Source organism: Petromyzon marinus, chromosome 5, assembly GCF_048934315.1.
Source record: "Petromyzon marinus isolate PM22_M1 ecotype Great Lakes invasive population chromosome 5, UKy_Petmar_22M1.pri1.0, whole genome shotgun sequence".
NCBI lineage: Eukaryota > Metazoa > Chordata > Hyperoartia > Petromyzontiformes > Petromyzontidae > Petromyzon > Petromyzon marinus.
This window is the reverse complement of record NC_133671.1, coordinates 22,369,436-22,391,309: the sequence shown is the minus strand read 5'-3', so window position 1 is coordinate 22,391,309 and position 21,874 is coordinate 22,369,436. Positions and strand designations below refer to the sequence as shown.

General features: G+C 51.1%; 1 protein-coding gene across 1 annotated transcript; it reads right to left on the bottom strand.

Annotated features, from left to right (window-relative positions):
* Nucleotides 1–11,292: 11,292 nt before the first annotated feature.
* On the bottom strand, nt 11,293–21,570 carry LOC116939232 (uncharacterized). The gene is made up of 3 exons (XM_032947385.2): nt 20,075–21,570; nt 15,673–15,797; nt 11,293–13,737 (listed from the first exon to the last, which is right to left on the bottom strand). Exons 1-3 carry the CDS (start codon nt 20,681–20,683, stop codon nt 13,344–13,346), a joined length of 1,128 nt encoding a protein of 375 aa, XP_032803276.1. The 5' UTR covers nt 20,684–21,570; the 3' UTR covers nt 11,293–13,343.
* Nucleotides 21,571–21,874: the final 304 nt, after the last annotated feature.

Genomic DNA, 21,874 nt, shown 5'->3' with positions numbered 1-21,874 from the left:
TTTTCAATAAAAAGTGAATTATTCCATTGTACCTAGGCTCTGGATGTAGTATATGAAAGGAAAATTAGAACATGTCATGATAAAAAAAAAATTCACCTGAAAATAATCGACATACTAACCTGTGTCGTTTATGGCTGAAAATTTTCACTTCATTTTTCAATAAAAAGTGAATTCCTCCATTGTGTCTAGGCTCTGTAAGGCTGTATATGAAAGGAAAATGAGAACGTGTCATCATGAAAAATTTTCATCCGGAAAAAATCGACAATACAAACCTTTGTCGTGTTTGGCCAGAATTTGTTCACTTTATTTTTCAATAAAAAGTGAATTCCTCCATTGTGTCTAGGCTCTGTAAGGCTGTATATGAAAGGAAAATGAGAACGTGTCATCATGAAAAAAATTCACCCGAAAAAAATCGACATACAAACCTGTGTCGTTTTTGGCCAGAATTTGTTCACTTTATTTTTCAATAAAAAATGAATTCCTCCATTGTGTCTAGGCTCTGTATCCTGTATATTGAAGGAAAATGAGAACATATCACAAAAATAATTAACCTGAAAAAATCGACATACAAACCTCCGTCGTTTTTGTCTGGAATTATTTAACTTTATTTTTCAATAAAAAAGTGAATTACTCCATTGTGTCTAGGCTCTGTAGGCTGTATATAAGAGGAAAATGAGAACATATCACAATAAAAAAATCACTTAAAAAAAATTCGGTCTTCTAACCTGTATCGTTTTTGGCTAGAATTATCTCACTTTATTGTTCAATAAAAAGTGAATTCCTCCATTGTGTCTAGGCTCTGTATGGCTGTATAGTAAAGGAAAATTAGAACATGTCATGATAAAAAAATTCTCCTGAAAAAAATCGACATACTAACCTGTGTCGTTTTTGGCTGAAAATTTTCACTTCATTTTTCAATAAAAAGTGAATTCCTCCATGGTGTCTAGGCTCTGTAGGCTGTATATGAAAGGAAAATGAGAACGTGTCATCATGAAAAAATTTCATCCGGAAAAAATCGACATACAAACCTGTGTCGTTTTTGGCCAGAATTTGTTCACTTTATTTTTCAATAAAAAGTGAATTCCTCCATTGTGTCTAGGCTCTGTAAGGCTGTAAATAAAAGGAAAATGAGAACGTGTCATCATGAAAAAATTTCATCCGGAAAAAATCGACATACAAACCTGTGTCGTTTTTGGCCAGAATTTTTTTCACTTTATTTTTCAATAAAAAGTGAATTATTCCATTGTACCTAGGCTCTGGATGTAGTATATGAAAGGAAAATTAGAACATGTCATGATAAAAAAAAAATTCACCTGAAAATAATCGACATACTAACCTGTGTCGTTTATGGCTGAAAATTTTCACTTCATTTTTCAATAAAAAGTGAATTCCTCCATTGTGTCTAGGCTCTGTAAGGCTGTATATGAAAGGAAAATGAGAACGTGTCATCATGAAAAATTTTCATCCGGAAAAAATCGACAATACAAACCTTTGTCGTGTTTGGCCAGAATTTGTTCACTTTATTTTTCAATAAAAAGTGAATTCCTCCATTGTGTCTAGGCTCTGTAAGGCTGTATATGAAAGGAAAATGAGAACGTGTCATCATGAAAAAAATTCACCCGAAAAAAATCGACATACAAACCTGTGTCGTTTTTGGCCAGAATTTGTTCACTTTATTTTTCAATAAAAAATGAATTCCTCCATTGTGTCTAGGCTCTGTATCCTGTATATTGAAGGAAAATGAGAACATATCACAAAAATAATTAACCTGAAAAAATCGACATACAAACCTCCGTCGTTTTTGTCTGGAATTATTTAACTTTATTTTTCAATAAAAAAGTGAATTACTCCATTGTGTCTAGGCTCTGTAGGCTGTATATAAGAGGAAAATGAGAACATATCACAATAAAAAAATCACTTAAAAAAAATTCGGTCTTCTAACCTGTATCGTTTTTGGCTAGAATTATCTCACTTTATTGTTCAATAAAAAGTGAATTCCTCCATTGTGTCTAGGCTCTGTATGGCTGTATAGTAAAGGAAAATTAGAACATGTCATGATAAAAAAATTCTCCTGAAAAAAATCGACATACTAACCTGTGTCGTTTTTGGCTGAAAATTTTCACTTCATTTTTCAATAAAAAGTGAATTCCTCCATGGTGTCTAGGCTCTGTAGGCTGTATATGAAAGGAAAATGAGAACGTGTCATCATGAAAAAATTTCATCCGGAAAAAATCGACATACAAACCTGTGTCGTTTTGGCCAGAATTTGTTCACTTTATTTTTCAATAAAAAGTGAATTCCTCCATTGTGTCTAGGCTCTGTAAGGCTGTAAATAAAAGGAAAATGAGAACGTGTCATCATGAAAAAATTTCATCCGGAAAAAATCGACATACAAACCTGTGTCGTTTTTGGCCAGAATTTTTTTCACTTTATTTTTCAATAAAAAGTGAATTATTCCATTGTACCTAGGCTCTGGATGTAGTATATGAAAGGAAAATTAGAACATGTCATGATAAAAAAAAAATTCACCTGAAAATAATCGACATACTAACCTGTGTCGTTTATGGCTGAAAATTTTCACTTCATTTTTCAATAAAAAGTGAATTCCTCCATTGTGTCTAGGCTCTGTAAGGCTGTATATGAAAGGAAAATGAGAACGTGTCATCATGAAAAATTTTCATCCGGAAAAAATCGACAATACAAACCTTTGTCGTGTTTGGCCAGAATTTGTTCACTTTATTTTTCAATAAAAAGTGAATTCCTCCATTGTGTCTAGGCTCTGTAAGACTGTATATGAAAGGAAAATTAGAACATGTCATCATGAAAAAAATTCACCCGAAAAAAATCGACATACAAACCTGTGTCGTTTTTGGCCAGAATTTGTTCACTTTATTTTTCAATAAAAAATGAATTCCTCCATTGTGTCTAGGCTCTGTATCCTGTATATTGAAGGAAAATGAGAACATATCACAAAAATAATTAACCTGAAAAAATCGACATACAAACCTCCGTCGTTTTTGTCTGGAATTATTTAACTTTATTTTTCAATAAAAAAGTGAATTACTCCATTGTGTCTAGGCTCTGTAGGCTGTATATAAGAGGAAAATGAGAACATATCACAATAAAAAAATCACTTAAAAAAAATTCGGTCTTCTAACCTGTATCGTTTTTGGCTGGAATTTTTTCAGTTCATTTTTCAATAAAAACTGAATTCCTCCATTGTGTCTAGGCTCTGTATGCTGTATATTAAGGGTAAATTAGAACATATCACAAAAAAAGTTAACCTGAAAAAATCGACATACAAACCTCCGTCGTTTTTGTCCGGAATTTTTTCACTTTATTTTCAATAAAAAGTTAATTACTCCATTGTGTCTAGGCTCTGTAAGGCTGTATATAAAAGGAAAATGAGAACGTGTCATCATGAAAAAATTTCTTCCGGAAAAAATCGACATGCAAACCAATGTCGCTTTTGGCCAGAATTTTTTTCACTTTATTTTTCAATAAAAAGTTTATTATTCCATTGTGTCTAGGCTCTGTATGCTGTATATTAAAGGAAAATGAGAACATATCACGAAAAAATTAACCTGAAAAAATCCACATACAAATCTCCATCGTTTTGTCCGGAATTTTTTCACTTTATTTTTCAATAAAAAGTGAATTCCTCATTGTGTCTACGCTCTGTAGGCTGTATATGAAAGGAAAATGAGAACATATCAGAATAAAAAAAAAAATTCACCTGAAAAAATCGACATACAACCCTCTGTCGTTTTTGGCCAGAATTTTCTCACTTTATTGTTCAATAAAAAGTGAATTACTCCATTGTGTCTAGGCTCTGTAGGCTGTATATGAAAGGAAAATGAGAACGTGTCATCATGAAAAAATTTCATCCGGAAAAAATCGACAATACAAACCTCTGTCGTTTTTGGCCAGAATTTGTTCACTCTATTTTTCAATAAAAAGTGAATTACTCCATTGTGTATAGGCTCTGTAGGCTGTATATGAAAAGAAAATGAGAACATATCACAATAAAAAAATTCACCTGAAAAAAGTCGACATACAAACCTGTCGTTTTTGGCCAAAAATTTTTTAACTTTATTTTTCAATAAAAAGTTAATTATTCCATTGTGCCTAGGCTCTGGATGTAGTATATGAAAGGAAAATTAGAACATGTCATGATAAAAACCTGTGTCGTTTTTGGCTGAAAAATGTCACTTCATTTTTCAATAAAATGTGAATTCCTCCATGGTGTCTAGGTTCTGTAAGGCTGTATATGAAAGGAAAATGAGAACGTGTCATCATGATAAAAATTCATCCGGAAAAAATCGACATACAAACCTGTGTCGTTTTTGGCCAGAATTTGTTCACTCTATTTTTCAATAAAAAGTGAATTCCTCCATTGTGTATAGGCTTTGTAGGCTGTATATGAAAAGAAAATAAGAACATATCACAATAAAAAAATTCACCTGGAAAAAGTCGACATACAAACCTCTGTCGTTTTTGGCCAAAGTTTTTGTTCACTTTATTTTTCAATAAAAAGTTTATTATTCCATTGTGCCTAGGCTCTGGATGTAGTATATGAAAGGAAAATTAGAACATGTCATGATAAAAAAAATTCACCTGAAAAAAATCGACATACTAACCTGTGTCGTTTTTGGCTGAAAATTTTCACTTCATTTTTCATTAAAATGTGAATTCCTTAATGGTGTCTAGGCTCTGTAAGGCTGTATATTAAAGGAAAATGAGAACATATCACAATAAAAAAATTCACTTAAAAAATCGACATACAAACTTCTGTCGTTTTTGTCCGAAATTTTTTCACTTCATTTTTCAATCAAAAGTTAATTACTCTATTGTGTCTAGGCTCTGCAGGCTGCATATGAAAAGAAAATTAAAATATATCACGATAAAAAATATCCCCCAAAAAATCGACACAATACTGTCTCTTTTTTGTTTAGAATTTTTTCACTTTCTTATTCAATAAAAAGTTAATAATTCCATTGTGCCTAGGTTCTGTATGTTGTATATGAAAGGAAAATGAGAACATATCACGATAAAAAAAAATTCACCTGAAAAAATCGACATACAAACCTCTGACGTTTTTGTCCGGAATTTTTTCACGTAATTTTTCAATAAAAAATGAATTACTCCATTGTGTCTAGGCTCTGTAGGCTGTATATGAAAATAAAAATAAAATATATCACGATAAAAAATAACCCCAAAAAATCGACAGAATACTGTCTATTTTGTCTAGATTTTTTTTCACTTACTTTTTCAATAAAAAGTGAATTCTTCCATTGTGCATAGGCTTTGTAGGCTGTCTATGAAACGAAAATGAAATCACGATAAAAAAAAATTCACCCGAAAAAATCTACATACTAACCTGTGTCGTTTTTGGATTAAATGTTTTCACTTCATTTTTCAATAAAAAGTGAATTACTCCATTGTGTCTAGGCTCTGTAGGCTGTATATGAAAGGAAAATGAGAACATGTCACGAAAACAAATTCACCTGTGTCGTTTTTGGCCAACAAAAATGTCCACTTAATTTTTCAACAAAAAGTTAATTCCTCCATTGTGTCCTAGGCTCTATAGGCTCCACATGAAAGAAACACGAGAACATTTTACGTTACAATCATTTCATCTGACAAAAACCTCGGTTTCTGAACTCTCATGAAAACGACCAACGTGTACTCGTGGCGTTACTGGGCAAGAAGGGCAGCGTAAATCCCTCTCTTTGGAAACGAAAATCAATCAATAAAACTTGATGTGGTATAGCCTCCTTATCAATAGAATTGGCAGTGCTTCATAGGTGGACACATAAAAAACATACACTGTACAATATTACATCAATAAGAATGTAAATTACACAACGCTATAAACGCTATACACATCAGTAAAAAAAAAACGGATTCTATGTATCAAGCCACTCCCCGAGCGAGTAAACAGGTCCCATAAACCAAACATCAAATAGTGGCGTCAGGCTGACAGACAGATCAACCGATAGGGCTTTGCGCCAGACCGAAGAGATGGGTCTTCAGCTACCATCGAAATGTGCACAGACTACCAGCGCGTCCCTTCCATCAATGGGGAGGTGGTTCCACAATCTGGGAGCCGGACAATGGACTCATGGACTCATGCCCTTCCAAGGGAACGCATCCACACCGAGGAACAGCGAGACGGCGCTGTGTGCTCCATCTGAGACTTCTGGGAGGAACATATCTCTCCAAAAGATCAGAGCGATCAACAGGACTTGTGCCATCCAAGGCCTGATATATGTTCATATCAGGATTTTCAATGTGATCGGCAAGCGGAGAGCATGCGGAAAAAACAGATCATGAGGTTAACCAAGTCCAAATTAAAGGCCACTTCAAACGAAGCAATGTGAAGCAATGTTTTATTATTGTGCCTCGCATGTTATTACCTCTGGTAACGAAGTTTGTGATCACGAAGTAACAGAGGTATTACTGTACTATAACCTATGCCGTTTTGGCTGAAAAGAAAACTATTTCTTTTTTCAATAAAAAGCGAATTCCCCCCAATTGTGTTGAGACTCAGGAGGCTGCGGAAAATTATAAAATGTCACGTTACATTTCCTCACCCATATTGATGCGTGATGATCTGTAATGAGTGATATAATGTGTGATGAGTGATGTGTTATGAAGATGTGCAATGAGTGCTGATGTGTGGTGAGTGATGGTGTATGATGATGTGTGATGATGTTATTGTTGTGGGTGTTGAAACTGCAAGGTGGTAATGGTGAGTGACACTGTTGATGGTGAGTGACACTGTTGATGGTGAGTGACACTGTTGATGGTGAACGTTGATGGTAAGTGTGGGTGGTTGAAGAGTCAAATGTGTTAAATTAAGAGTGACTGAGATGTTAGGCATTAATTGTTTTGGTAAATGTTGGTGATGGTTAATTGTGAATGAAGTGGGATGGTCGGTGTGATGGTGTGTGTGTGCATGGTGGGTGTGATGGTGTGTGTGTGCGTGGTGGGTGTGATGGTGTGTGTGTGCGTGGTGTGTGTGATGGTGTGTGTGTGTGGTGGGCACCTGGGTCTGCCCCGTGACCTCCTGCCAGCGGGCGTTCGACACTTTACGTGGCCTCAGGGTGCACATAGCCTGGCACAAGCGTCGTGGTGACGTCACCGCCACTTAGTGGTGAATGGCGGTTGTTGTTGTTGTTGTGTGTGCGTGGTGGGTGTAATGGTGTGTGTGCGTGGTGGGTGTAATGGTGTGTGTGTGTTTGCTGGGTGTGATGGTGTGTGTGTGCGTGGTGGGTGTGATGGTGTGATGGTGTGTGTGTGCAAGGTGGGTGTGATGGTGTGTGTGTGCGTGGTGGGTGTGATGGTGGGTGTGATGGTGTGTGTGTGGTGGGTATGATGGTGTGTGTGTGTGGTGTGTGTGATGGTGTGTGTCTGCGTGGTGGGTGTGATGGTGTGTGTGTCTGCGTGGTGAGTGTGATGGTGTATGTGTGTGATGGTGTGTGTGTGCGTGGTGGGGGTGATGGTGTGTGTGTGCAAGGTGGGTGTGAAGGTGTGTGTGGTGGGTGTGATGGTGTGTGTGTGTGCGTGGTGTGTGTGATGGTGTGTGTGTGCGTGGTGGGTGTGATGGTGTGTGTGTGCATGGTGGGTGTGAAGGTGTGTGTCTGCGTGGTGGGTGTGATGGTGTGTGTGTGTGGTGTGTGTGATGGTGTGTGCGTGTGTGCGTGGTGGGTGTGATGATATGTGTGTGTGTGTGTGGTGGGTGTGTGCGTGGTGGGTGTGATGGTGTGTGTGTGCGTGGTGGGTGTGATGGTGTGTGTGTGCGTGGTGGGTGTGATGGTGTGTGTGTGTGTGGTGGGTGTGATTGTGTGTGTGTGAACCCGGCGACCCGAGTTCGATTCCCGCTCACAGCAAACATCAGTCACGATTATCTGAACCGGTCTTGGGCCTCCCCTAGGTTGACTCAGCCTCAACTGAGTATCTGGTGCAGTGTGTAAACATCTCCACTGGGGAGACAAAGGCGGCCGGGCGTGGTGTTGGCCACCCACCCCCTCGTGTGCCGTGCCGGCCTTCATAAGTGCTCGCTAACAGCACTTGCTACAAAAGTCTAAGGCTACATGGGGGATCTTTGTATTTGTGTGTGCGTGGTGGGTGAATCTTTAGAGTTGAATGGGCGTAGTGGTGAGTGATGGTGAGAATAGGTGTTCGGGGTGAGTGAACGGATGGTTGTGGTGATGGGAACTCATAAGTGAATAGGTGATATTGGCAATGGTGATGGGTATTCGTGGTGAGTGAACGGGTGATGGTGATGATGAATGCATGATGATGGGTGTTCGTAATGGTGATGATGAACGCGTGGTGGTGATGATGGGTGTTCGTGATGGTGATGATGAACTCGTGGTGGTGATGATGGGTGTTCGTGATGGTGAACGCGTGATGATGTTGATGGGTGTCCGTGATGATGAACGCGTGGTGGTGGTGATGATGGGTGTTCATGATGGTGATGGGTGTCCGTGATGGTGATGATGAACGCGTGGTGGTGGTGATGATGGGTGTTCATGATGGTGATGATGAACGCGTGGTGGTGATGATGAACGCGTGGTGGTGGTGGTGATGATGGGTGTTCGTGATGGTGAACGCGTGATGATGATGATGAACGCGTGATGATGTTGATGGGTATTCGTGATCTTGATGGGTGTTCGTGATGGGCCATCTGTGAGATCCTCGTTCGCCGGCGCCTTTCCGGCCGAGCCGCAATCCGAGGGCCGCCAGCTGCCCGCCACCTGTAGAGGCTGCGGCACGGCTGGCGGATGGCGGCGACACCTGTACCGGCCATGGCAGCGACACCTGTACCGGCCATGCGTGGGGGAGGGGGGAGCTGCTCATGATGCTGCTGTATGATGCTGCTGCTTACAATGATGACGCTGTATGATGATGCTGCATGATGATGCTGTATGATGATGTATGATGCTGTATGATGCTGTATGATGATGTATGATGATGTATGATGCTGTATGATGATGCTGCATGATGATGCTGTATGATGATGTATGATGCTGTATGATGCTGTATGATGATGTATGATGATGTATGATGATGTATGATGCTGTATGATGCTGTATGATGATGCTGTATGATGATGTATGATGCTGTATGATGCTGTATGATGATGTATGATGCTGTATGATGCTGTATGATGATGCTGTATGATGATGTATGATGCTGTATGATGATGCTGTATGATGATGTATGATGCTGTATGATGATGCTGTATGATGATGTATGATGCTGTATGATGATGCTGTATGATGATGCTGCTGTATGATGCTGCTGTATGATGACGATGTATGATGATGATGTACGATGCTGTATAATGATGCTGTATGATGATGCTGTATGATGCTGTATGATGCTGCTGTATGATGCTGTATGATTATGCTGCTGTATGATGCTGCTGTATGATGATGATGATGCATGATGATGATGCTGCTGCTGTATGATGACGATGTATGATGCTGTATGATTATGCTGTATTATGATAATGATGTATGATGATGATGTATGATGCTGCTGTATGATGATGCTGTATTATGATGATGCTGTATGATGATGATGTATGATGATGATGTATGATGCTGCTGTATGATGATGCTGTATGATGCTGCTGCTGTATGATGCTGTATAATGCTGCTGTATAATGATGCTGTATGATGCTGCGGCTGTATGATGCTGCTGTATGATGATGATGTATGATGATGATGCCCAACTCTCTCCTGCTGAACTCTGCAAAGCGCTCTTCTGTAGCAAAGATCAGCAGGCGGTCCCCTCTGTCCCAAGGGGCCGCTTGAGCTGTCGGCCACTGCGGGGAGCGTCTTCCCTCAGCGTGTTGTACTTTATGCCTACAACACCGGGTAGACAGATCAGTCGGGGTTCGTAGGATAGCAATGGATACACGCGCTCACGTGCCCAATGGCTTCTCTCGAGGGTTGCCAGCGAAGTCCATGGGCCGTGCCCGGGGTCCAACTCGTCCCCTGCGCCTCTCCGTGTAGCCGCGTGAGTGACGGCTCGAGGAGCGGTGGCGCAGTGGCGAGCACACTGCGCTCTGAACCCCGCCACCCGAGTTCGAGTCCAGCTCACGATCAATAAACAGTGGCGAACATCTGAACGCCGAGGCCTTTCATCGATCAACGTTTAAACAAGTACAGTGCCGTGTCGGCTTTCCTAGGTGCTGGCAAACAGCACTTGCCCCTACTGCCCGTGAAGGTTACACGGGGGACCTTTGTCTGTGTCGCCGTGGTGGGGCTCCCCACTTGGTCCGCGCCGTCTCTCTCCTCGCCTGCTCCTCGTGGCCTCGAGCCCCGCACGCGAGACTCGCACCATCGCCCCGCCGAGCTCGCCGGGGCCGGCTGGCCCGGCACACCACGCCCAGGATACCTCTCGCTGTGCATGGGGCTGTGGCCCTTCCATGGTCGACGTTGAGAGAGGTGTGGGAGGGAGGTGGTGGTTAGGAGGGGAGAGGCTGGGGGGTGGTGGGGATGTCTGATGGGGGGTGCTCAGCTGTGGGGGCCCCGTGGGTGTGTGGGTGGGTGGTGGTGGTGGTGGGGAGGGAGCGGGAGCGCTGGGGGTTGGGGGGGTTCAGGAAAAGCCCCCGCAACGCCGACCCCTCCCCCACGCGCACCCAGGTAAAAATCTCTTCCAGATGTCGGCGAATTCCAGAGATTTCTCGGCCTCAGCATTTTCGACCACAAAAAGCCACCACCACCACCAAATTTAGGCCAAGAACTTCCCTCCCGGAGCAGCGGTCGTAGTTCGCTGAGGAATTTCTCTCGTAGATCACACGAACACAGCGCTCCGTTTGAATGAAAGTGTGGTAGTGTGATAGTGGTAGTGTGTGGTAGTGGTAGTGTGTGGGTGGTGTGCGTGTGTGTGTGTGGCTGGCATGCTTCATGGTACTGTGTGTACTGAAAGTGTGAAGATGTTGTAACTCTGATGTGTGAGTTCGGCGTTTACCGCCGCGTGTTGTTCGGATGATGTCCAACGTTCCGCCTTCAAGTGCTGGGAGTGCCTCAGATACTTTGTCGTGGTTCGTAATTTCCAACACAAAGAGAGCCAAAACATACAAGGTCCTCCAGTGAGCCGTGGCTCCACACACCAAAAACAACTGCTGGGAACTTCATCAGGAAGTAAAACTGAATCTCCCAGAACGCGGAGCGAAACGTCGGACATCGTGCTGAACTCGCGGCGGAACCGCCGAAAACCCGTCGGAGGGCCACGTAGGGCGGCGACCGCGAAAACCGCCACAGCAGCAGCAGCGCTTCAACTGTTTCTTTATTTCTCAGAATAGTTTATTTTAACGATTGTTATTGTCGTCACCGCGTGAATTGTCGCGTTTGACATCGTCACGCGGCGATGGCGGACACCGCCCTCGCGCCGCTGCCTCCATCACCACCCGTCACCGTAGCGACGGCCGTTCCCATAGCGACGCCCGTTCCCATAGCGACGTCCGTCCGCATAGCGACGCCCCTCACCGTAGCGACGCCCCTCACCGTAGCGACGCCCGTCCCCATAGCGACGCCCGTCCCCATAGCGACGCCCGTCCCCGTAGCGACGCCCGTCCCCGTAGCGACGCCCGTCCCCATAGCGACGCTTGGCTAACATCACCCTGCAGTGAGTATGATGGCGTTGGTTGTCTTGGAAAGGCCTTTTGTGAATATGAAAAGGCCTTTAAAGCGTGCTTCTCAGTTCTGACGCTGATTCTGAACTTGCGTTGTAGTTGCGTGAGGCGTGATGACTCAAGTAATAGATGATGATGATGACGTACGAGCAGTGTGGGCAGTGCAGACTTCAGGCGGTCTCCTCGGCACAAGCGTCGTCTCGCCGTGACTCATGACATCTTCTGCTTCCACTTTGATCCACGTTTGTTTTTGGTGGTCGTTTTTATGCCAACATTATTCGTCAGTCACGAACCACCACCCGACCAGATTGTCACGCTTACAAAGTTATGTATATTGTTACTTGAATTCAGCCGTGACGAGTCTCAAGCCAGCGGTGAGGAGCTAGAGCTGTATCGGTCAGAATTTGACCGCAGTACATTGATTGGCACGTGTATGAATGATGTCTTTGTAAATGGGACAATCTCGTCGGATGGGGGGGAGGGTTCATGACAAGGAACTTTGCCATTAAAACCACGATCGCCATGCGCACGTACACGAGTGAACGTACGCAGGTCTGTGTTAACGTATCACATGTGCGTGCGTAGGTATGTGCGCGTGAACACGTGCTCGTTCATACGTGAATGCATGCGTGCGCACGTGTGGGCGTGTGCATCTTTGTCTGCACGAGTGCGCGTGCACACGCACGCACGCTGGCGCACAGAAGCGAAGTCTTTGTGCGGCTCCCCGGGGCCGTGACGGCCTGGCCGCCCCGCCACGCTCCCCATCTCAGCGCCATCTCTGCAGACACCGGCGCCGCGATCCCCGTTCCGGCACGGACGCCGCCGCCGCCGCCGCCGCCGCCGCTCCTGGTGTCGGCTCGGCAGAAGTCCAGGCGACAATCGTCGTGACGTGTGCCAGGGCGGTGGGCAGCCATCCGTGTGATGGTAGCGGGTGGTAGCGGTGGCAGGGTACCAGCGTGCCGCCGTTTTGCGGTTCCGTGGTCTCACGCTGCTGGGGTTGTGGGAATTCAGCGAGCGCGAGTTCTGTGGGTAACATGGTTATCAAGATCCTGGTGTACTGTGGAACCAGAATACCGGAGTATCAGGTGTTGAGACAAGGGATTGATTTCAGTCAGGTCTGTCCGGTTGGGCAACACCACACCGCATCCAGTATGCCTCTTATCGCTAGCACCGTGGCTCCTGCTGGTCACGTGCCACCTACCCCAGTCCACCAGCGACCCGGAAAATCCTTAGCGAGAGATGAAGCGCCGGCTGGGCGGCGTCACGCCCGCACCGGGCACACCCGGAACGTGCAACTCCAGACGGCACGGAACGGGGACGCCGCCACCTCCCGCGCCGCCACCACTCGTGCCGCTGCCCGTGACGTTTTGCCGACAGATTTACGACCGAGACGAAAAGCCGGTGCGGTTTTCACAAGCGGAAATAATAATAAGCAATCAAATTCACAAAAAAAACCTCTGAGACCAATGCCACGCCGGTTGTCAAGTCCGAGGCTGGTTGGAGACGTAGCTGAGTCACGTGGGCACCCACAGCCGTGCCCCACAGCGGCATCCTGCATCCAGTCGAGTCGACCTCCGACGCGAAACAACGGGGGGATTCGCGAGTGCCGGCCGGACGCCAGGGACCAGCGCCTTCCCACACCAAGGTCCGGTCAGCCGGTGCTGATCGGCCAAAGTCTGGCACCGCGCTACGTGCCGGCGCGCCCGTCCTCTCGGTACACGATGCCCACGCTGGGCGGCGCCAGGCTCTGGAGTCGCACGCAGCTCGTGTACCGCGTGCCGGCGCCCTGCGCCGCCGGTGCCGCCGACGAGGCTCCCGATGCCACCGCCGCGGCACCACCGCCGCTCGTCACGGTGGTGCGGAAGAGGTGGCGCGCGTGCCGGGGGAAGGCGAAGGCGGTGGCGGTGTGGCGCTGCGCGCGTTGCCGCGGCTCCAGGCACAGCTCGGAGGTGAAGGAGCGGCGCGTGGTGCTGGGCCGCGCCACCACCGTCTGCCGGCACGAGGCCACGGCGAGCGCCGGCTCGCACTCCACGCCGTCGCGGTAGCGCCGCCCGCACGCGAAGCGAACCTCCGAGCAGCACCTGTGGGCGGCGCGCACAACACGGGGAAGGCAACAGGGTACACGGGGAAGGCAACAGGGTACACGGGGAAGGCAACAGGGTACACGGGGAAGGCAACAGGGTACACGGGGAAGGCAACAGGGTACACGGGGAAGGCAACAGGGTACACGGGGAAGGCAACAGGGTACACGGGGAAGGCAACAGGGTACACGGGGAAGGCAACAGGGTACACGGGGAAGGCAACAGGGTACACGGGGCGTGGTAGGGAGCCCTGGAAGGAAGGGGGAGGGCGTGGAGAGGACTGAAGACGGAAGCTAAAAATCGGACACGGAGGGAGCTCGGCCCCAAGTCGTGCCGCCGGTGGGCAGAGAGAGAACTCGAGGCGACGGTGGCCACCCAAGCGGTCTCCAGGCTCGGCCCTGCTTAGCCGCGGTCTAAATCGGTTCGTCCACGCTGTGCCAGGCCAGGCCGGCCACACGCGTCGCGGCCGCCCGTGGTTGTGCTCGCTGCCGAAACGGGCTCAATAAAAATACCGGCTCTCGTGTTTTATGGCAGCTCGCTGGCGCTGAGTAGGGGGGTAGGGGGTGGGGGGGGGGTGAGGGGGGTAGGGGGGTGGGGGGTAAGGGGGGTGGGGGGTATGAGGGGGTAGGGGGGATGGGGGGTAGGGGGGGGCTCTCGGCCTGCTCGTGTGAACGCCGAGTCGCAGCCGGGGCCGGTGTCGGTTTGCACAGCGCCTGGTGGCGGTGGAGAGAGGTAAATGTGGCCAACACGTGCCACGTTACAGCTCCCCCGCCACGCGCGGTGAGCCCACCGCCATCGATAACCACCGATGCCACCAAGCAGCAGGTGCCCCAGACCGAGCTTGATTCTCGCTTCACTTTCAATATCGCCGTGAGCCAAGATCTATCCACTGCTGGATTAAGGTCTCCGCGAGCAGTCGGCGTCCCCTACGACCGCGCGACGCAGTAATCCGTCCAGCGCCTGCACGTGACCCCATTTCATCGCTCTGTCTCTGCAGCGGAGGAAACCGGAGCACCCGGAGAAAATCCACGCACGTGAGGGGGGCAAGGCTGGATCCCCGTACAGATGGAAACATGGTGATGAGTCCACTTGCTGTACTGCGTTTTCCTGGCGAGCCAGGGTACAGAACCTCGACGCCCACGGGATGTTTCACAACGTTTGTGTGATCCACCGACCCTCGCTGCCTCCACACAGTGCTGGCTTGCAGGCAGCCACGTGCACAGCCACCACTGCTCAGCTCATGCACGTTCCGAGCGTTTGGATTCCGAGAGTTAGTACAGTACAGTGCTAACTCTTAGAAAACCGTAAAATTGGGCACTAATTATTATAAGTTATCTGTAGTAGTAATAATAACAAAATGTTTCAGCGCTCCATGCAGCTTTGTGTCCTGGGCAGCCACCCTGACCCACCCACGCCTCAGACTGGAGAACAGCGTGAGGAGCTCACAGATCCTTGAAAGATCTGGACACAGTCCCATCACTGAGCTGCTCCGGCAGGCGAGGCTGAGTTGGCTGGGTCACGTAGCCCGCATGCCCAGCCACCGCATGCCCAGGCAGCTCCTGTTTAGCCGAATAGAGGGGGCTTAACGGGCGCGGCACGGGCTGGAGGAGAGATGGGCTGATGGGTATGGAACGATGTGACGCTGATTGGACTGGCAGATAACCGGTGCCTTCGGTGTCAAGATCGGCCTCTGTGACGGAGGGCGGAGGAGCGACGCTCCAACAACGAACGGGGCGCCGGGCGGATCAAACGCAGCGAGGTGGCGCAGTGGGGAGCACAGGTGGTGCACCTGCAAGCCCGTCAAGCCAAGCCGCTGGGTCTGCAAGCAACGAGCCTTCCACACTTCACTTGATTGTGCGTCAAAGCGCACATAGCCTGGCACGAGCGCCGTGGCGGCTGTACGCGGGCGGAGTGTGCACGGTGCGTGCGATATACCGCGTGCTGGTGGCGCGGGGTCCGGCCTGCACGCACACCCCCTCGCTGTAGTCGCTGGGCACCAGGCGGGGAGCCCCACTTCCTCCAGGCCCCCCAAACCCCCCACACAGCGTCACGTACGGCAACTGCGGCGGGGACACACACGACAACGACCATCGCGTTAAGGGCAGTGGTGGACAAACAACAATAACAGGTTCAGTGCTGTCTAGTTACAGGACAAGGGTCAAGGTGGAGCCCTGCAGGTGAATGCTCACGCCGTCACTGAAGGGGGCTCGATTTAACAAGAAGATCAATTTGTTTCAAATTGGGTACAAAACTCAAGATTTCAAGAGCAGCAATGCACGTGAATACACACACACACATTCCGTGACGATAGAGTCCATGACGAGCCGCAGGTTGCCGACCCCTGATCAGGAGGGTGTTTTGGCCTACTCTTCCACGCTGGCCCAACGTCTGGGAACAGGTGGGCGTGCCAACACTTCACCCCACCACAGACTGTTCCAGATGTAATCTCCCGGCAGGAGCAATGTGCCGGCGGTCGAGACTAACAACGGAGTAGCAGCCAGGGGAGGGAGCACGCCCCAAAGATGGAGCGATGAGAATCGGCTCCTGTGCAGCCGTTCGGTGGATTGCTCCATCGTGAGATCCTCCTGAGACGGCTTGCGAAGGCCTTCGTCCAGCAGTGGATAGAGCAGAGCTGATGATGATTACGGGGGGTCCAAGGCGAAACACAAACTCCTTCACAGTTTACACCCGTCCCGTCCAATTGCACTGTTACCATCACTGCGTCTCATAGTAATGACACTACACTTCTTGTCTATTGTCGTTGTATTGTGACTCGTTATCCATAATGTACATGTACAGCCCAGAGTCAATCCACTGCTGGATGAGAGCCCTCCCCACACCACTCTGCGGGTCACGGGGCGTGCTGATGTGAACATACAGCACCGAGTACCCATTTAATGCTGAGTCGACCTAGGGGAGGCCCAGCTCGGTCCGGATCACGTAATAACACTCGCTACCGATGCAGACCGTGGCCGCCGAGAGAGAATAAAAAAAACCGTAACTCGGGTCGCCGGGTTCGTAACGCGATGTACGAACACCCCACGAGAGAGAAACTTACACGTAGCGCACACACAAACAGGGCTCACAGAGTCGGTGGGGCAACGCGCTGTTCGCGAGCACCTATTAGTGACGGGCACGGCGCCCCCACCACGAACACGCGCTCCCATAAACAGAACTCCCCTCTCTCTTCGCTCTCCTCGCCGCAGCGAGTCGAGCGACACTCGAGCCCACAGACGTCGCTTGTCAGGAGGAATTCCTGGGAAATCTCCAATTCCCCCCCACCACCAAAGCCCCCCGCACCACCACCACACGGTGCAGGAATGTCACCTGACGACTGACTTATTAACGCGCGAAACAAGAAGACGCCGTCTCGTACTCGTTTCACCACAACGCATCATTAGGTTCAATTACTCCAGGCGGTGCACACACAAAGATAAAGATCCCCCGCATCGCCTGTAGCAGACTGTAGGGGCAAGTGCTGTTGGCGAGCAGCACCTATGAAGGCCGGCACGGCACACGAGGGGGTGGGTGACCAGCACCACGCCCGGCCGCCTTTGTTTCCCCAGTGGCGATGTTTACACAGCACAGGGGTACTCGTTTTAGGCCGAGTCGACCTAGGGGAGCCCCGGGACCGATTCAGATAATCGCCACTGGTATTGGTGGCCGTGAGCGGGAATCGAACTCGGATCGCCGGGTACGTCGCGCGACGTAATAAAGTTTACTTGGGGTGAGATGGCGTCAATAACGATGCGTCATGAACCCGCTAATTAGTAAGGTTATAGTCTCATAATGACATCACCTTCACTCTCTTGGAGAGCGAAACAGGAAGACTCCTTCACAATTCTGGCGAATCGCCTGACGAAGCAGGTTGCAATCGGCGGCGAAACGTCGAACTCAAATTGTAAATGTTGTGGGTTTACTCTCCAACACACCGCTAGTAACGAATTGGCACGATTTGTTTACGTCACAAGCTTACTGATTGGGTGTGTCGGGTGGTGGCGGGCTAACGACACATTTATATTTACGCGATCTAACACACGACAAAAACACTTTCTTATGAGTAATATTGGTCGTGAAAGCCCTCCAGCTTGGCGTGAAGTCGCGACGCGAGCGCTCCCCACCCACACCGCACACAGCAGCTGAACGTGCAGAACACAGAGACGGGGAGGAGGGCCCAGGAGTGTGTGGGGCTACAACTAACCAGCCCTGTTACTCTAACCATAACGAGTCAACCAGCCACGAGTACTAACCATACTAACGGCGAACATAACCATAACTACGCTAGCGAGCAAAACATTAGCCCCACCTTTAACAGTAACCAAACCACGAGCCACCCAGCCACTGAGCTCTGAGACTGACCGAACCAGTAGCAACAGCCGCAGCAATAGCAAAGACCCAGTCCAAGGCTCCTCAGTGGAATTGGTTCCACTTCGCAACAGCAGCGGCGAGTGATTTCTGAACCGGTCCTCGGCGTAAAGCCGTCACAAAGCTCGCAACAACCAGTTTGGCCAACAATCCCACCCCCGCGACCGACACGGCGTGGAGGGAAGAGGCCTTCATCCAGCAGTGGATCAACAAAGGCGGCTGTAAATACAAACACGGCGATCCAGTCCGCGCTCCCGCAAGGATCCACTCCCGTCGCTGGATTCCCAGCTCCCCGTGAGCGTGGGACCCCCTTAAGAGTGGAACCCCCATGAGAATGGGACCTCCTCCCCCCTCTCCTAATAAAGGGGGCCTTGGGAGGCGAGGGGATCCAAGGGGGTCCGAGGGGGTGCTGGGTGGAACACATGTAGTAAGGTCAAACGCGGCTCGTGTGAATGCCCAGGAATGCGACCCCTGTTAAATGACTTCCGCCCCCACACCTGGCGCCCGCTCGACGCGTGTGGGGGCTCAGTCCCCGGGATTCCAGCCGCCGTGGGCGAGGGGATACTGGGGGCCCCTGAAACACACGGGGTCCCCTCGCCGGTGTGAAACCCTCCAATACCACCCGACAAGCTGCACGGTTTTCCCCAAACCCCGTCGCTCGCCACCGACGGCGGCGCGTCAGATTTAATCGAATCGCCTCCGCTCAAATGCGAGTCTTCACGCGCTGTACACGCCTGATGATTGCTAAACAGGTCCCTCGGAACGTCGGGAGGCTGTGTGTGGGGTATACACATACACACGTGTACACATAAACACGGGGGAAATCGATCTTGAGTTCAACCCGTGCTCTCTACATCACGTGTCCCAAGGACAAAGGTCCCCCGTGTTGCCTGCATGAACTGTTGGGGCAAGTGCTGATAGCGGTACGACGCGCACAGGGGTAGGGTGGAGAGAGAGAAATACTCCCGGCCGTATTTGTCCCTCGCGTGTCGATGTGTCCACACCGCACCGGGTACTACTCACTTAAAGCTCACTATAAACTGACACACAGAACACACAGAGGCAAAGTATCCCCGTATAGCTTTAAAAGACTGTTGGGGCAAGTGTTGTTTGCGCGCACCTATGAAGGCCAACACGTCACGCGAGGGAGACAATGGGCAGTCTCACTCCACACACCTCCACACACACACTCATGGTCCCTACGTCACGCGGGGCGTGTTTAGCAATCATCAGGCGCGTACAACACAACGGGAGGGGAAGGGGGTGACCCTTTGCCTTTGTCCCACGTGATGTACGTGAACGAGATTTCAAATGAAGATCAACATCTGCGTGTGTGTGTGTACACGTGTCACACACACACCTCGATCTCTCTCTCTGCGTTCACGCGGGGCGTGTTTAGCAATCATCAGGCGCGCGCGGCGCGACTCGACTTGGAACTCGCATATGAGCGAAGATGAACTGGCAGGCCCGAGAAGTCTCCACGGCGGCGTTAGGTGCAGGGGTCACAACGGAGCCCCGCATCGAGCGCGCCCCGCGCGACAGAGGGGTGCTTCTGTCGGGGGCTCGGGGGGGGGGGCACCCACCAGCCCCCCCCCCTCGCCCCCCCGCCCCCCACCACTGTTAGCTCCGGGACGCGAAGCTCACAGCAGCGACTTGGAGGGCGCAAGCCGTGCGGTGTCGCGCGCGTGTTTCTCCGCTCCAACTCAGCCCGCCAGAGTTGAACTCCTAGACCGGATTAATCGTGTGAACTCGCCCGAGCTCGCAACCTAAGAGGGGTTGTTGTTGTTGTTGTTTTCTCTAAACACCCCCCCCCCATATTCTTAGACTGGGGTATCTCTAAATGGACCACCCTGTATAGATGGTGATGATTATGATGCCGACGATGATGATATTGGTGATGATGATGATGCTGCTGACAATGCTGCTGATGATGTTGATGAGTCTGGGTCACGGCGTGGAGGCCCCCACCCACCAGGCGGCCGAGTTGCGGATCCCGCGCCGGGGCGCCGCCGCCGATCCGCGGCTCCTCCGCGACCCCGAGTACCCCTGGGCGGGGGGGTCCCCGCAGAGGGGGGCTGGGGCTGGGCCCCCCCCCCATGAAGCCCGAGTCGGGTCGGCGCGCCGGCGCCGTCGCTAAGTCCCCGAAGCCATCGACGGAGGAGAGGAGAGGAGGAGACGCGGTGTCTGCCCGACGGTAGTGCCGCTGGTGCTGCTGCTCCTCGTCAACGTGCTGGTGATGCTGATCCTGCAGATGCTGGTGCCCGTGGACATTCTGAAGCTGCTGCTGCTGCTGCTGGTACTCATTGAGCTCCTGGAGTCGATGCTGCTGCTGCTGCTGTTGCAGCGGCCCCGTGGCGTTGGGCGCGTAGAACGGGGAGCCCCGAGCGCCAATCGCCGCGGGACCCCCGTCGGCGGCGGAGCCGGCGCGTGGGGGGGCCGTGGCGGAGTCGAGCGGGTGGCTGGGGCTGGGCGGGAGGCCCGAGTCCGGGCTGTCGAGGAGCAAGAGGCTCTCGTGGCTGCGCCGCGTGGCCGCCTCGAAGCGCTCCCCCGCCACGGGCTGCAGACTCAGCCGCCCCACCATCCTCGCGGCGGCCACCTCCGGCCCCGCGGGCTCCGTGCGCGCCGCGCCTCGAGTCGCGCCACCGGCACGAGGAGGAGGCGGCGCGGAGTCGCGGCTTCTGCCGCTGCTGCTGCTGCTGGCGGAGCCGCTCGGGGTCGTCGGCTCGGCGTCGCTTTCCTCCAGACACAAATCCACGCGGTGAGACGACGCCACCGCGCAAGCCGGACTCGAGGGGCGACTGCCGAAAGAGTCGAGGTCCGGGATGGAGCCGGGGTGAAGGCGGAGGGACGCCCTGGGCCCCGGGCTCCTGCTGCTGCTGCTGCCGCTGCCGGGGCCGTCCAGGATCCCCAGCTCGGGGTGGTTCTCCCAGAAACAAACGGAAAGGCGACGCCGCCGCACGATTCGCACTCAAAGCGGCCGCCGCTGCTGCTGCAGCTGTTTTCTTGATTCGGGACGGAGCGAGGAGGGAGGAGGAGGAACGGGGCGGGAATCTCCACGTCACCGCTCCTCCTCCTCCTGCTCGGCTCCAAACGCCTCGGCGACTTGAGCCGCGTAAAAACAGCAGCGAGGCTTGGAGAGACAAAAGCGGCCGCGGATGCCGTTGCGGCGCGCGTCGTAAAATTCACGGCGCCGCCACGGGGCTCAGACGCGGCGAGGCTGGAGACTTGGAGTGGGGGGGGGGTCACTCACTCACTCACTCATCCCCGGCGGTGCCCCCGATCAGGGGTTGCCTAGCCCCCCCTCGCCCCCTGGTCGTACCGGACCCCTCCCCCGCTCTCGATCCCATCGGGCGGGGTCCGGGGTCGCGGAGGGGGCCAAGGGGAGCTCTCTGATGCAGGCACCCGCCCGCTCCGTATCGCGTTCACAACTCGGGGCGGGGGCGTCCGGAGAGGGGGGTGGAGGGAGTGGTGGTGGGTGGGGGAGTGGTGGAGGGTGGGGGAGTGGTGGAGGGTGAGGGAGTGGTGGAGGGTGGGGGAGTGGTGGAGTGGTGGAGGGTGGGGGAGTGGTGGAGGGTGGGGAAGTGGTGGAGGGTGGGGGAGTGGTGGAGGGCTCGGGGGATGCAGGGGAGGGATCCTCTCTCTGTGATCATCCCGGTGGTGGAGAGGGGGTTTGAACAGTCACGTGATGAGCGGGTACAGTGCCGCGCAGTCACGCGAACGCGGAGCGTGGAGCGGCACTCGAGGGTGCGGCCTCACAGCCGAGGAACACTCA